This window comes from Meriones unguiculatus, chromosome 1 (assembly GCF_030254825.1).
Source record: "Meriones unguiculatus strain TT.TT164.6M chromosome 1, Bangor_MerUng_6.1, whole genome shotgun sequence".
In the NCBI taxonomy this organism is placed as follows: domain Eukaryota; kingdom Metazoa; phylum Chordata; class Mammalia; order Rodentia; family Muridae; genus Meriones; species Meriones unguiculatus.
In genome coordinates this window covers 25,539,964-25,555,460 of record NC_083349.1, presented here as the reverse complement: position 1 = coordinate 25,555,460, position 15,497 = coordinate 25,539,964, and the positions used below count along the sequence as shown (strand labels likewise).

The following is a 15,497-nucleotide window of genomic DNA, read 5'->3' as shown; positions in this document are numbered from 1 at the left end:
TTGGCCTTTCAGCCTCCACAGTGGCCCACAGGGAACTCTCAGCTTTCCCCAGACCTCGGGCAGTCCTCGCTGGGTCAATGGCACTGAGTTCTACTTGGCCGTGGAATCTGGAAGGCTAAGGGTTATCATCAAGCCCTCCCTTCTCTCACACCCACCCCACCTAACCCCACTCCGTAACTGGAGTCTTAGGCTATAGCCTCGACTCCAGGGACCCAAAGAAGCTGGATCTGCCACCTGCCCCGAACACTGTTAAAGAGACAAAGAATGATGAAAAGACCACTGGGAAGATAAACAGGTAAAGGGGTCCAGTGTCCCCTAGCTTCACCACGGGGTGCTGATAGAAGCTTTAGCTTTGAATAAAGGAGGACTCAGGGCAGAGTGAGAGGTGTGCGTTATTAAGCAGCTGTGGTCAGGATGGGGCCCCATCAGGAACACAGCTGACCCTGAAGGTGGTCCTTACGTTGTTATGGGGGGGGGGGGGTCGGAGTTCAGCAGCTGACGATGCAGACTGCTCCTGCAGAGGAGTTCAGCTTTCAGCATATATGGCACGTGAATCACAGCCTCCTGTGACTCGGTGGAATCCAGGGCCTTATGGCCTCTGCGGACACACACACACACACACACACACACACAGAAAGAGAGCATTCTTTTAGAAATCCTTAGATGAGTTTGTTGGATTGTTTTTTGTTGTTGTTGTTGTTGGTTTTTGTTGTTGTTGTTTGTTTGTTTGGAGAAGATACTGTTATATATGTTAATCTCCCCAGGAGAGCAAACTGGGTAGCTACAGACAGTCAGCTCCAGGGTACAGCTTCCACATGACAGATAACCACTTTCACCCAGGGTTCAGGCTCTCCTCCTGCCCACAGGCTTTGCTGTTCCTTGTTGGGCCAAGTGAAGAGTTGATGCTTTTTAGAGAACAAAAAACCCAAAAAACAGTTTCTAGATGCCCGCCACAATCCCACTCAGGGTTTAGTCCTAAAACCTTCCGAGATACGCCCCCTCAGCCAGGGTCCTATGTGGGTGGGCCTGCGTCTACCCAGGCTCCCATCCCTCCCCTGCCGCCCTTCCCACTTGGCACACAGTGCTATGAACTTGGCAGCTCCAACTTCACTCACGGGTTTGCTGTGCACACCCCTCCAGCCCAGAGTGTGCATGGATGCTCTCCCTGGGGAGGCCGGGCTGCCCAGGCCCTCTCACCTCTCCCTCCATCCCATCCCTTACCCTGATAGACTCTGCCTTCATGGAAGAAGTGAGCAGATGGCTCTACATTCGGGGCCCTCCTCTCAGGACACACCGATGGGACACTCACCCCCCAGAGCTCTGTGTCAAGGCCCAACACATGCTTTTCTATGTATGATGTATGTATGATGTATGTATGTATGTATGTGACAGCCTCTCTCATCCACACAAGCTCTCTGTAGCCACAGATGATCTTGAACCGCTGATCCTCCTTTCCTCACCTCCATACTTCGGGGATTACCGGCACCACAGAATCAGACCCAGGGTTTTATGCTAAGCAAGCACTCTGTTGACTGAGCCACACACCAGCCCCTCAAGCTGTCTTTTCAGTAACCAGCAGACGGATGGATGGATGGATGAGGCCAGTAGATAGATGGAGGGAGGGAGGGATGGGTGGAAGGAAGAGAAAAAAGAGAAGAGGCCAACGGGCCACCTGGTCACAGCCTCCCCTCTCTGATTCCATCTGCTCGAAGCTCTAGCCCTTTGTGTCCTTCCAGTGTGAGGTGGGCAGTACAGGCACGCGTGTCCATGTTGCACACCTGTGTGTGTACATGTGTGGGCGTGAGTGTAGAAAAAGGCTATTTGCAGGGTGAAGACCTCTCCAGATTGGACACAGAGGCCTCGTCACAGGGCATTGGCATCTCTGCAGGGGACAGGATACGGAAGCTTCCAGCGTGTCTCCAAACCCTCTTTTAAATTCTGCCGAAAAGGCACGCCTGGGAGTGAGCCAACTGTGTTCGGTTCTCAGGAGCCCAGTTCCCGCAACATCTGCCTCACAGGTGCCCTCAGCAGACAAAAACCGGAGGTCTCTGTCAGAGCCACCAAGCACGCATTAGCCATATGTGAAAAGATGAGTCATCTTCGACCCAGATTTTCACCTGCCTGTGGCGGTCTGTGGCGAACAGTGCAGGGCTCCGCTCAGCTTCCAAGCACCGACCCGGCTCTGCCAACCACGGCTCACCAGGGCGCTTCTCAAATTCAGCCTCAAAGGCTCCCACAAGCTACCTACAAGCCGCCTTGTCAAAACAATTAAAAATAACGACGATAATTATCGTGCTAATGATCCTAACGACGGCTTGGACAGTGCGCTCGCTGCTTGACAAGGATGGGTGTGAGCTGTTGACGTGCTCAGCCATCATGAGAGCTTCTCGAGGGCAGAACTGTTATCAGTGCTCCAGAGGACACTGAGGTGCAGAGGGGTGGTAGGCTTCTTCGGGAACCAGCAGAACAGGCACCGAGGCCACACAGGCTCTCAGCTGTCTGTGCACGACCACCAGAACTGGCTGCTGGCTCAGGAAAACCTGTGGGCTCTGTTGAAGCCACAGCCAGTGCTTAGTTCTTGGTGGGTGTAGATTCTTGGTCCACAAAAACGCAAGGTGAAAGACCCAGTCTGTGCCCCCGGCTAACCCCCACCACTCTGTTTCTGGTGAGATGTGATTGCCTGCCAAAATCCACTCTTGCGTCCCCTCCCCCAAACCAGCATCGTTCTGAAACCCTCTTAAAAATGTTCCTTAGAAGGAATATTCCTAGCTCCACCCACCCACCCCCCGAAACCCTCCCAGGAAGCCCATATGTGTACCCTGCAGTAAAAGCAGGGATCCCCAAGTCAGGCTGAGAATCTGGAGAGAGCCACGGAAAAAGATGACACAGCGGATGGGGAAGTACTCCCTCCCAGCCTTGTCCAAATGCACCAGCTGGTCACAGCATGGGCGGGACCCTCGTCAGAACACAGGCCGGTGTGAAGTTCAACCTGTCTGAGCAGCCCTCGTCTTGACAGCCTCATTCCGACGACTGCTTAACATCCTGCGTTGAAGTTTAACATGAAATATCTTTTTGACGTCGCAAGGAGGGCAAAGTCCCTTCGGAGCAGAGAGGCCAGACTTGCCGGAGCCGCTGGGCACATGAGAGAAAGAGCAAGAGCGTAGTGCCAGCTACTCAGCGGCTCTCCTTGACCTACTTAGGGCAGATTTGTTCAGAGCCACAGGCGCCCTCCATGGAAGCAGAGAGCCAGGGAGTTGGACAGAAGGGGCTGAAAGGGCCACTCCCACGAGGGCCCAGTTAAAGCCACAAGCACACTCACCGCCAAGTCCAGCTGCCTATCCAGCTGATGCCCAGCTGTCAGCCTCTGGCCACCCCAGTCACTTGTCCCCTCCAGGTGGGCAGTAAGACACAGGCGACCCATCGTCTGAGCCCAGAGAAAGCGCTGTGGAATGCCGGAATATGCTCCTAGGATCGGCAGAACCATCAGGGGGACCCTGTGTCTGTTGGGTGGTAGCCAGGACCACGGGCAGGCAGAACGCTGCTGTGAGGGTGGGTGACCCTGGAAGTCAGCCTAGGCTAAGGGGCTACTTCTGTCTGAGGAAGCCTACTAGGGGCCTTTGGGCTATATGCTCACAAACCTGGAATCTGATCTAGAACAGGCCAGTGAGTGGTTTACGGAAGCAAAGGTGGAGCCTCCCAGCCACCACGCACACCACAGGCACTTTCCTGGAGCTCCTTGAGGAGGTGGAGGATCGGGGGAAGTGCACCCTGGAGCTTAGGGTTCTTCCTCTTTGGACAGTAGTGAGACAGAAGAGCAGGCAGACGCTGGAACAGAGGTGCTGTGTACCACATCCCCCCAGTGAGCCTTCTTTCAGGCAAACTGGTGTCCGAGGGCTGGGACACGAGGACAGGACCCTGCCACAGGCAGCAATGGCCTGGCCTCACTGCCCTCGGCCTCAGGATCCACCTCTATAAATGTGTGTACAGGAATGGCCTGTCTGCCCAGGAATACTGTCACAATGATTACATAGATCAAACACAAGGAAAAGGACACAGAATACTGGCCAATGCATACTAAGAGTCAGTGGCCATCAACTGCCATCACCATCACAGCCGTTTCCATCACCATCACCATCACCATCACCATTATTCCCACCATCAACAGTCTCACCATTGTCACCACCACCACCATCCTTGCCATTTTTTTTATTTTTTATTAATTACACTTTATTCACTTTGTATCCCCCATAAGTCCCTCCCTCTTCCCCTCCTGATCCCACCCTCCCTCCCCAAGTCCACTGATAGGGGAGGTCCTCTTCTCCTTCCTTCTGATCTTATTCTATCAGATCACATCAGGAGAGGCTGCACTGTCATCTTGTGTGGCCTGGTAAGGCTGCTCCCCCCACAGGGAGGTGATCAAAGAGCAGGCCAATCAGATTATGTCAGAGGCAGTCCCTCTTCCCATTACTATGTAACCCACTTGGACACTGAACTGCCCTGGGCTACATCATGCAGGGGTTCTGGGTTATCTCTATGAATAGTCCTTGGTTGGAGTAGGAGTCTCTGGGAAAACCCCTGTGTTCAAATTTTCTGCTTCTGTTGCTCTCCTTGTGGAGACCCTGTCCTCTCCAGCTCTTACTATTTCCCACTTCTTACATAAGATTCCACGCACTCTGCCCAACAGTTGGCCATAAGTCTATCCTTGCCATTTTTATCCCAAGTATCACCTTCTCTACCATCACCATCATCACCACCATCATTACTACCCTCACTACGTCACCATCAGTATCACCACTGTCGCCCTCCTCCTCGACACCACCATTGCCATCACCTGTATCTCTACTACTATAACCACTGAGGTCATCACCATGACCACCATTGTTTCATTGCCACCGCCACCATCACCACAGCCACCGCCACCACCACCATCTTCACTGCAATCGCCACCACCTTTATCGTCATCATCAACACGGAAGGAAGCAGGTCTTGGGTGCTCCACAGGTAACTTTGAGGTGATCCTGAGGTCATGTCCAGGAGAGCCGTTTAGAGCAATCGATACCGAGGAGTGCCACGCTCCAGAGGGTCTGGGGGGATCGTCTGGGTGGCACACAGCTGGGGCTTCACAGCTCCTCTCATCGAGACGCTGGACAGCTAAAGGAGGGGAAACCAGAGAGCAGGCCTTCCCATCCTCTGGAGATTGGAAGCCTGTGACCCGACCCAGGGCACCCACCTGGGGCAGACATCAGCAGGCGTCTCTCCCCCACAGGCTGATGTGGAGAAGCAGCAGGGAATGGATTGAAAGGACTTGGCTGATTCTGGTAAGAGGAACGAAAAGGGACGGAGGTCGGGAGTGTGTATACATGTGGTCAAGACCAGACAGCAGAGGGAGGGGAAAGGACTGCCAAGAGCACCGGAGAGCCACAAACAGCCACCCAAGGCTGTTGCAGCCTCCCGGATTGACGAGTCCCTCCGTGACCCAGGCCTTTGCTGAGTCACGCACAGTTCTCTCAGACTGGCCTGCCCTTTCTCCTGCCTGGCTACTGGCCAGAGGCAGCTGCCATCACTGCAGGATATTGGGGAGCAGGAGGATGCATGCACCAAAAAAAAACCCTGCTGCATGATCAGGCCAGAAAGTCAAGATGCCCCTCGTGTGCCCCAGGACCCAGAAAAGAATGACAAAAGATAGCCGGAACTGGAGTTTAGAAACCACACCCATGTTACAGCCTAACGCTGCTCAAGGCAGCAGTGACACGAAGGCCATCGGCAACCCAGTCTCCCCAGTCTCTTCTGGTCTAACCTGCGCACCTGTGCTTAGACCTGCCTTTCCCTGAAAGCCTTTAGAACTAGACCAACAACTGCCTCAGCCTGCTTCTCACCCAAACCTCACAGTCTTCTTTCCATTCCTCTCTATCTCTTGACGACCACAGACCGCTCTGCCCTCTTCAACAGACTCATTTCAACTCCAAGGACCAGGGACCAAAGGAACACCCTTCCAGTGGCTGCCGCATCCGAACACTTGCAGGCTTCCTTCGGTCACAGGGCCAGGATCAGCACCGATCCAAAAGGTAGCCAGGCTGGAGGGACCACTGATGGGACCCCAGCTGCGTCCTCTAGGACACATCCCCCTCCCATACTCAGACTTGCAATGTCCCCATTCCCCACAGTCTGTCTGACCAGCCCTCCTGGTCTTCCCAATACTACATGACAGAGGAAGATTCCTCAGGGCCTCAGGAGCAACCTCATCTCTGGAGTTGGGCCATGCCCTCCGCTGGACTCCAGGGCCTGCCCCTCTGGGGCTCAAGGACCCGGCTCCAAACAACATCCCCACTTTTATCAGCCATCAAGGTCCCAATGGCTCACAAGCTAGCTGTGCTGTCTTCTCGAAACAAAGCACTAATGACACATGGGCCCCGGAGTGATGGCAGCACGCTGTCCACAGACGCTTCCCTTGCCTCCCAGTGTAGAGCTGGGGCCACGTCCCCACCCGCCCGTGACGGTCTGGGGGTGGCCTTGACTAGCCCTCACCACTGAGGCCAGAATTACTGTGCGTCACCTTCAGCTCAGGCTAACCAGGGTCAGATCATGTAGATTCACCATTCTCTCTTGCCCTCCGTGGCTGACACGAGCCCAGTAGCTTCGAGTGACAATCGGAGGGCCACAAGCTCTTCCCCCATACAGATCATATATTTAAAATGCTTTTTTATTTTCTTAAGTCTGCGTCAGGGATGGTCGTGTGCACCTTCCATCGCATCACCTACCACCTACTTCCTCTTCCACTCCCAGGGCTACCTTGAACCAAAAGCTGCCAGTGCCCAGTACCCACAGGCTTCTCTCCCGCCTTTCTGTGCCAGCCCTCACCACCGTTCCTATGCACACGGTCACTCCCATGGCTTCCTGGGGGACATTTTCTCCACACAGTCCCTCCCAGCCGCCAAGGAATCATTCAAATGGAAGTCAGGCCAGGCTGGAGAGACGCTTGTAATTAAGCGCTTGCTGCTCTTCTAGAGGACCAGGGCCCTGGCGGTCAGGGCAGGGCTTCGTGTGAGGTGTTGCAGCATGGTGACAGGTGGAGGGGACAGAGCAGAGGCAGACAGGCCAGGCAGGAGACAGAGCGGGGGTTCAGGGGGATTGAATTGCAGGGGTGTGAACTCCATTCCAGACTGATAACCGGGTGATGATGGGACAAACAACAACAACAACAACAAAAAAGACAGGGAGCCTTGGAGAAGAGACAGTTTCGGACATTTGTCATGAAGCACGCAGGGGCATGTGGTAATGTCAAACGCTTATTCAGGCTCAGTACAGGGAATCATGATGGACAGCAGGAGCAGTGGCAGCTTCCGGTGGCTAGTGAAGCCCAGAGACGGGATGACATGGGAACTCACAGATCCCCAAGCATAAGGTGCCACTCAAGCTAGGATAATGCCAGTTTTGAGATTGGGAAGACCCCCAGGCCCAAGGCTCCCGGGTATCTGCCTGCTGGCCGTCGCCCAGAGACCTGGAACCCTGTGCTGTAATCTGGAGGCCATGGGAACCTCTCAGAGACATAGAAGACCACAGCTCTCAGGAAAAGCCAAATTTGGGGAACAAGGCGGGTGGAGAGAGGAGTCACTCTGACTGGAATTAAAGTGTGACTAGGAGCCATTTAATAGGAGAAGGTTTAGTGATCATTTCCTCAAAGTTTAACCAGGCCAGCGGCACTGCAGATGCTGTTTCTCCCCGGCCTGTGTTCATGGCCTCTCGGGTTAGCTCGAAGCACAGTCAGGATGTCCCATGGAAGGTGGCAGGGGCACCGTGGGCTGACAGCCCCAACCCCCTGAGTGGCAGGGCTAGCAGCCCCGGGCTCGCCACAGCCTGACAGAGAGCGGGCCCTGAAGGCAGGCAGGGGAGAAACAGCATCTGCAGTGCCGCTGGCCTGGTTAAACTTTGAGGAAATGATCACTAGACCCTCTCCTATTAAATGGCTCCTAGTCACACTTTAATTCCAGTCAGAGTGACTCCTCTCTCCACCCGCCTTGCTCCCCAAATTTGGCTTTTTCCTGAGAGCTGTGGTCTTCTATGTCTCTGAGAGGTTCCCATGGCCTCCAGATTACAGCACAGGGTTCCAGGTCTCTGGGCGACGGCCAGCAGGCAGATACCCGGGAGCCTGGGTTGGCTCTGACTCAGTGACACGGCTGCCCTGACATGCTCGTGAGGAGGCCAGCGTGGGCAGAGCCTCAGGAGAAGCCGGCCGGTGAGACCGATCCCGCTGTCCTGGGCTGGCCTCTGTGAGGTGGAAGTCGGATGGTGGTACCCAGGAGAACTCCATGGCGTTTCCTGAACTCCTGGACCGGGTAGGAAGCCTGGGCAGGTTTCAGTTCCTCCAGACGGTGGCTTTGGTGAGCCCCATTTTGTGGGTGACCACCCAGAACATGCTGGAGAACTTCTCAGCCGCTGTGCCCCGCCATCGCTGTTGGGTGGACCTTCTGGACAACAGCACTGCCCATGAGAATGTCACCATGGACTTTGGGCCCGAAAGCCTGCTGGCCATCTCCATCCCACCTGGCCCGGATCAGCAACCCCACCAGTGCCGGCGCTTCCGCCAACCTCAGTGGCAGCTTCTCGAGCCCAACACCACGGCCGCCAACTGGAGCCGGGCCGACACTGAGCCGTGTGGGGACGGCTGGGTCTACGACCACAGCACCTTCACGTCCACAATCGTGACCACGGTAACGGAACTTGGGAGGTCAAAGTCACAGTCACGGTTGGCCGGGCGGAAACGTTCCGCTCTCAAAAATGAGACACCTCCCCAGGTGCCTCCTCCCTTGGGGGCAACCGTGTCGATTTACAGGGAAGCGGGCAGCCAAAGTCCATCAGTGAAGTCGCAGTTTGTGGTTCAGGCCTGTGGCCCCAGTGCTAACGAGGCAGGAGGGTTGTCGTGGGTCTGAGGCCAGCCTGGGCCACGGGGTGTGTCACGCAGACTGGCCCGGGGTGGCACCCCTGCTCCTGGATCCTCTGGAGCTGAGGCTGGGCTGTGACTCCAGGCCACCCACTCGTAGGAACCTATAAACCGCGCTGCTGTTATACAGGAACCAGCGGCGCCAAACGTCCGTGTTTCAGAGCTCATCCGGCGTCAGCCGGCAGTGATTAGAGGACCCGGCCAAGCGCTGGCCTCTTGGAAGAGGTGTTGGCAGGCCAGGGAGGTAGATCGGCAAGCTGCTTGCCGTGTAAGCATGAAGGCCTGAGTTCGGCTCTCCCGCACCCAGTGGTGGCGTGACTGTAATCCCAGCCTGGGCCTCCGGAGCCAGCCAGCCAGCCTAACCAGTGAGCCCAGGTTCAGGGAGAGGCCTTGTCACAAAAATAAGGTAGACAGCTCCAGAGAGTGAACTCTGACCCTCACAAACAGTATACCACGCACACGCTCTCATACACACATTCTCACACACACACATGTTCTCATACATACATTCACACACACACTACATCATGCACACACATTTTCAGGATACATTCACACACACACACAAACAAGAGAAGGATCCAAGTGGTGGTGGCGGACGCCTTTAATCCCAGCACTCAGAAGGCAGAGGCAGGCGGATCTCTTGAGTTCAAGGCCAGCCTGCTCTACAGAGTGATTTTCAAGGCAGCACGGGCCACACAGAGAAAGCCTGTCTTGAGATGAGAACTGAAGAGACAGGGACCAAGCCAGTGGAGAAGGGCAGCTGCCCCGCAAACAGGAAGGTCCCAGGGGACAAGAGGAAGCAAGGGACCCTCCGGAAAGGTTCTCAGCTAAGGCCAAGCCTCAGGAGAGAGCAGATAAAGCTAAAGGGGTCTTGACCTTTGACCCTGTACCTAGATGACAGGAGACCAAGAGACCAAGCACCTACGCCTGTGGGTGACCTCATTGTCCCACGAAGTTCCCTTCTGTCCAGACTGCCCCCCTGATCTCAGCTCTGTCCCTCTCTCCCCCAGTGGAACCTGGTATGTGACTCCCAGGCCCTGAGACCCATGGCCCAGTCCATCTACCTAGCTGGAATCCTGGTAGGGGCCGCAGTGTGCGGCCATGCCTCAGATAGGTGAGTATGCCCGCCTGGTCCAGGCAGGCTGTCCTGAAGGAACCCCTCATCCTCTCCAGGCCACAGGTTCACCAACTTTCTCCAGGATCGGGGGTTGGGCCACTGTCTCTCTCAAATATCCATTCCTAAAATCCCCTCTGCCACACACCAGCCTTCAGCTGCTGCTTAGTGTCCCTGCTAAAGGGGAATTCATTTGCTAACCCTTCTCGTCCTCATGACCCTCCCATGGGTAGAGAATGGGGGCCTGGCCCCACATGTGGCTTTGTGCCTTCCCCATCTGGGGAGCGGGGGAGGAACAGGACAGTCCTTGATGGCCCAGATCTTTGTCACTGGCCAATGGCATGCCTGTCTGTGTGTACTGCAGGTTTGGGCGCAGGAGAGTCCTGACCTGGAGCTACTTTCTGGTGTCTGTGTCCGGCTCAGCAGCTGCCTTCGTTCCCACCCTGCCCCTCTACTGCCTGTTCCGTTCCCTGGTGGCCTTTGCAGTGGCGGGTGTCATGATGAGCTCAGCCACTCTGTGTATGTCCCCTGATTGGTGCTGGGTTGGGGAGGCTGTACTCGGGTCCCAGGAATGACCCCTTCCTTGCTCCTTGCAGTGATGGAGTGGACGTCCTCCCGGGCCAGTGCCTTGATGATGACCCTGAACGCCTTGGGCTTCAGCTTTGGGCAGGTCCTGACAGGCTCTGTGGCCTATGGCGTGCGCAGCTGGAGGATGCTACAGCTGGCTGTTTCTGCCCCCTTCTTCCTATTCTTTGTATATTCATGGTGGGTGCTCCAGCCCCCCTCCTTGAAAGAGGCCCTGCCCACTCTCAGGGGGCAATGTGGGAGCCTCTTCCTTTCCTGCAGACGGAGGGTTTAGGAGTTCTAGGGTCAAGACCACCTGGGCTGGAAGCGAGCCACCGGAGCCCTCCAGATGTTTGCCACTGCTGCCCAAAGCTCAGGTCCCCTGCTCCAACTCACCCGCAACAAGCCAGGTGCCATCTTTCCGTGTCCTAGCAGCAAACTGGGGTCACAGTCTACACTCCCTCCCTCAAGAGGAGTGGGGGTCTTGCCTTGTTAGTAGTTCCAGCCCCTTTTACATGCTGCAGAACCCAAATCTCTGCTTCACCTTGCCTCATCCCTACCCCTACTCCAGCCTTCACCATCCCCACCCCCACCTTGACTCCCACACCCAGCCTCAGGTCTCCAAACACCTGCATTACTTCTCCTTACGCCTGACTTCTTCCACCTACTCTCCAGGTGGGACCAGGATGCCCAACAGGTCACTGAGAACCACCGATTCTGTCTGTACTCTCACTCCCTTCTAAACCGGGGGCGCTCGGGGACGCTCGGGGGCCTGGTGAATATGAAACAGTTGGCTCTCTGGGTGGCTGCTCAGAGCGGGCAGCACGTCCTCTGGGTGGGGAGGAGCTTCTGTAATCACAGGCGTGGAGGGGGGAGCAATGCTATGTGGTGGTCACTACCAAAGGCACAGAGGGCTGGGCATTTCAGTGCACCAAGTGTGTGTGTGAGAGAGAGAGAGACGGAGGGTGGGCTCCGTCGGCGGGGGGTGGGGGGGAAGCTGTGGTTGATCCTGAGAGTGCGAGAAGCAAGTTGGGATGGAGCAGCTGTCACAGTCTGTCAGCTATCCTGACACAGAACCGGCTGAGACACAGCCAGGGAAACAGTCAGGCACAGTGGGGTCCAAGGGTCCCGGAATCAGCGGCTGGTGGGGGCAGACAAAAAGAGCTTGGTGATGTTACAGACACTGGCCCTAGTCTGAGCCCTGGCAAGGGGTGGCGAAGCTGTTTGTAGCAGGAAGACAATACACAGCCAGAGTGGGAGGCAGGGCAGGAGGGAACACGTGTAACTTGGAAAGATGTCATAATGGTAAGACACCCTGGCAGCCATTGTGGTTCTGTCGCCATTCTGTAGCCATTCTGGGACCCAGGCATGGTTCATGAGTGAGGCTGAGGTGAGGCCATGGGACAAGAAGGAGGTAGGAAGAGACAACGGGGTCCCTCCCTATCCAGTAGCCTGCTCAGGGACTACAGAACATGCCCCCCCGCAAACTCAGAAAGTTGGCAGGGTAGTGAGGGGGAAACCTGGTGATAAACCTAGGTGGCCTGGCTAGTCATGGCCCTGCTGTCATATGGTCCTTTATGGTCTCTCCTGACTATAGCTGCCTGAGGCTGGCTCTTCCAATTCCACTGAAACCACCTCCTTACGCAGGAGATAGAAGGACAAGGAGGGCAATACAGGCCAGGCAATGGGGGCCATAATCAGCGACCCCCTCCCACACCCTTTCACTTCAGGTGGCTGCCAGAATCGGCACGCTGGCTCCTCACGGTGGGCAAGCTGGACCAGGGCCTGCAGGAACTACAGAGGGTGGCGGCTGCCAACCGGAAGAAGGCAGAGGGAGACACACTGACCATCGAGGTAATCCAGGGCTGGGCCTTCCCTCAGCCCTGTCCCCTTAGATCCTCTCCCCGGCCTTGTACAGGAACTGCCTTAGAGAGCCGGGGTAGGGCCTGTGGGTACCTGGTGCTAACGGCCCCTACTCCCACAGGTCTTGCGGTCAGCCATTCAGGAGGAACCAAGTGGGGACCAAACTCGTGCAGGGCTTGGCACTCTGCTCCACACACCTGGGCTGCGCCTCCGAACCTTCGTCTCCATGCTGTGCTGGTAGATGCCCTTCTACCCGAGGCTACCGCCCGTAGGGAAGCCTGTTGCCAGGCCAGCTGCCCAGGCAGCCGAGGATGGGGCCTCTGGCTAGAGATGTGTCTAGGATGACCTTTAGCTCAGGGACCTTGCTATCTAGAGTCAGGCTCCCAGAGGAGACGAGCCAGGCCAGGTGGGCCGCTGAACAAGGATTAAGGGCCCAGGTGCGTTGGTGAGATGGAATGAGGAGGATCAGAATAGTGGTGCTGGAAAAGCTGAAGACACAAAGCAACCCAGCAGACAGACAGGCTGCTCCAATCTTGTTTAGAGGCACCAGGCATAAGTAGGCTGTTGCCCACATTTGAACCTACACCCCGCCCCCCAGCAAAGATCAGTGGAAGCTAGAGCTGATGAATAGCATCCCAAAGACAGTGTCTGAGCAGAGAGGGAGAGGGAGAAATACCCAGTCTCCCCTTGGCTTGGCTGCCCCTCAGGGGCCACCAGCCTCTCTCTCTCTCTCTCTCTCTCTCTCTCTCTCTCTCTCCCTCTCCCCCCCCCCCCCCCGTGCCTAAGGTGAGCTTGGACAAGGCCAACAGGGCAGGCAGAAGAGCAGCCACCCCAGGCTAATCCATCCACCCTCACTCTAGGTTTGCCTTTGGCTTCACCTTCTACGGCCTGGCCCTCGACCTGCAAGCCCTGGGAAGCAATATCTTCCTGCTCCAAGCACTCATTGGGATTGTGGACCTCCCAGTGAAGACGGGCAGCCTGCTGCTGCTCAACCACCTGGGCCGGCGCCACTGCCAGGCCGGCTCGCTGGTGCTGTCGGGCCTCTGCATCCTGGCTAACATACTGGTGCCCCACGGTGAGCTGCAGCCTGGCTGTGGGGGAACAGGAGGAGGCAAAAACTCAGCATGCTAGTTGAGTTCCTCCTACTCTCCCTGGGGGGTAGGCTGTGGAGCCAGAATAAAGAGCTCGAGGTATGGAGAGAGGGCGGTGCACAAAACAGTGAGGGGATTGTAGATTTTTAGGGGAGATGAGGAAGGCTGAGCTATTAACACAGAACTTACTAATAGATGAAAGGAGGCAGGGGGACGCCTGGGGTCCGGCTCTGAGGGGCTTGGAGGGTGGTACGCTGGGGCCATGAGTTACTGAAGGATGACGGAGAAACATTTAAGAGAGCAGCCAATCGGACAGGGGGCGGCCCAGGGAACCAGGACAGTGCTCCGCTGACGGCATCACTGTCCACAGACATGGGGGTCCTTCGCTCGTCTCTGGCTGTGCTGGGGCTGGGGTCACTGGGGGCTGCCTTCACCTGCGTCACCATCTTCAGCAGCGAGCTCTTCCCCACTGTGCTCAGGTGAGGCTGTCACCGGCTCAAGGAGAGAGCGCGGAGCCCAGAGGGAAGGGCTACCTGCAGACCCCCGTGGGTTTCCCTTCCATGCAGTCTTGGGGATCCCCATTCACCCTGCCTGATTCAGTGGGCCCCCCTCGACCTAGTGGAGTCAGGCCAGGCCAAAAGGTCAAGGCTCCAGGTAGGCAGAGCGTGACGCCCAGGCAAACGTGCCTCCACAGGATGACAGCAGTGGGCCTGGGCCAGGTAGCAGCCCGAGGGGGCGCCATCTTAGGGCCCCTGGTGCGGCTGCTGGGCCTCTACGTCTCCTGGCTGCCCCTGTTGGTGTACGGAACGGTGCCGGTGATAAGCGGCCTGGCCGCGCTGCTGCTGCCTGAGACCAAGAACTTGCCACTGCCTGACACCATCCAAGACATCCAGAAGCAGTGAGTAGATCAGCCCGGGCACCGCCTCTTCACGCCCTTCTCCCAGCCTCCCCCGTCCCTCCACAGAAGCCCAAGGTGGGGGGGGGGTGTCATCCCTCTCACTCAACAGGGGGAAAAGCAAAGGCCAAGGGAGGGTTGGAATGGCCCAGTTACACAGCACGTTGGGAGAGTGGAGACTCAGGCTAGCAGGTGGACCTTAAGCCTCTGCCCTTCATCCTACCACGTGGAGGAACAAATGGCCCAGCCGCCCTCAGGTCCACCTTGGAAAAGGCGGGGAGAGAAGGAGGTGGGGGAAGAGAGAGTGCAGGTTAGGAAGCTGGCCTTCGGCAGGGGTAGGTCCTGGGGTGGGACAGGGGTTTCTGGTCTTCACAGGTAGCAGACTTGGCCACTACAGCTACAGGGTGGCTGGCAACGCTGTCACCGCCCACCCCACCTCGATGTACTCAGCAAGCTCAGACCTGAGCCCCAGGCGGAGGTTCAGCCCTGAGCATGGACGTGGGTCAAGAGACAGGGGTCCGTCTGCTCCTTACAGTCAGACTTCCCTGTCTTTCCTGAACAGGTCAGGGAAGAAGGCAACACACGACACAGCAGTCAGCACCATCCTGGTGTCTACGCAGCTGTAGCCTCCGGGAGAACCCAGGATAGGACCAGAGAAGGAGGACCACGACTACAACGATGAGAAAAGAAGAAAAGGGGGAGAGAGAGGGAAAGGGCAGGGCTGGCACTGGCAGGCAAAGGCACCCGCCTCCAAGGCCGACCTTCTGAACTCCATCCCCAGAACCCACATGGTGGGCAGGAGAGAAACGACTCCACAAAGCCATCCTCTGGCTTCCACATGGACACGTGCCCCTTCCCCCAATGCCACACACAAATAAATAATTTATAAAAAAAAAAAAAAAGAAAGAAAAAGCAAAGAAAAGAAAGGGGGAATGAAAAGGAAGAGGAAAAAGAAAGGGAGAAGGAAAATGAAGAGAAAGAAGAAAGGAGGAAGAGAGAGGGACCAGGAGGAAGATAAAGGGATGAGGG

At 56.5% G+C, this 15,497-nt stretch overlaps 1 protein-coding gene across 2 annotated transcripts; it reads left to right on the top strand.

Moving 5' to 3' along the window:
* Window positions 1–7,725: 7,725 nt before the first annotated feature.
* On the top strand, window positions 7,726–15,287 carry LOC110549333 (solute carrier family 22 member 12). Of its 2 annotated transcripts, none has more exons than XM_021638420.2 (10): window positions 7,726–8,708; window positions 9,952–10,055; window positions 10,420–10,574; window positions 10,652–10,820; window positions 12,350–12,473; window positions 12,604–12,719; window positions 13,343–13,557; window positions 13,944–14,052; window positions 14,268–14,471; window positions 15,031–15,287. In XM_021638420.2, exons 1-10 carry the CDS (start codon window positions 8,307–8,309, stop codon window positions 15,092–15,094), a joined length of 1,662 nt encoding a protein of 553 aa, XP_021494095.1. In that variant the 5' UTR covers window positions 7,726–8,306; the 3' UTR covers window positions 15,095–15,287. The 2 variants fall into 2 exon arrangements, with proteins under 2 accessions (XP_021494095.1, XP_021494096.1); XM_021638421.2 differs by lacking the exon at window positions 7,726–8,708 and adding an exon at window positions 9,320–9,344.
* Window positions 15,288–15,497: the final 210 nt, after the last annotated feature.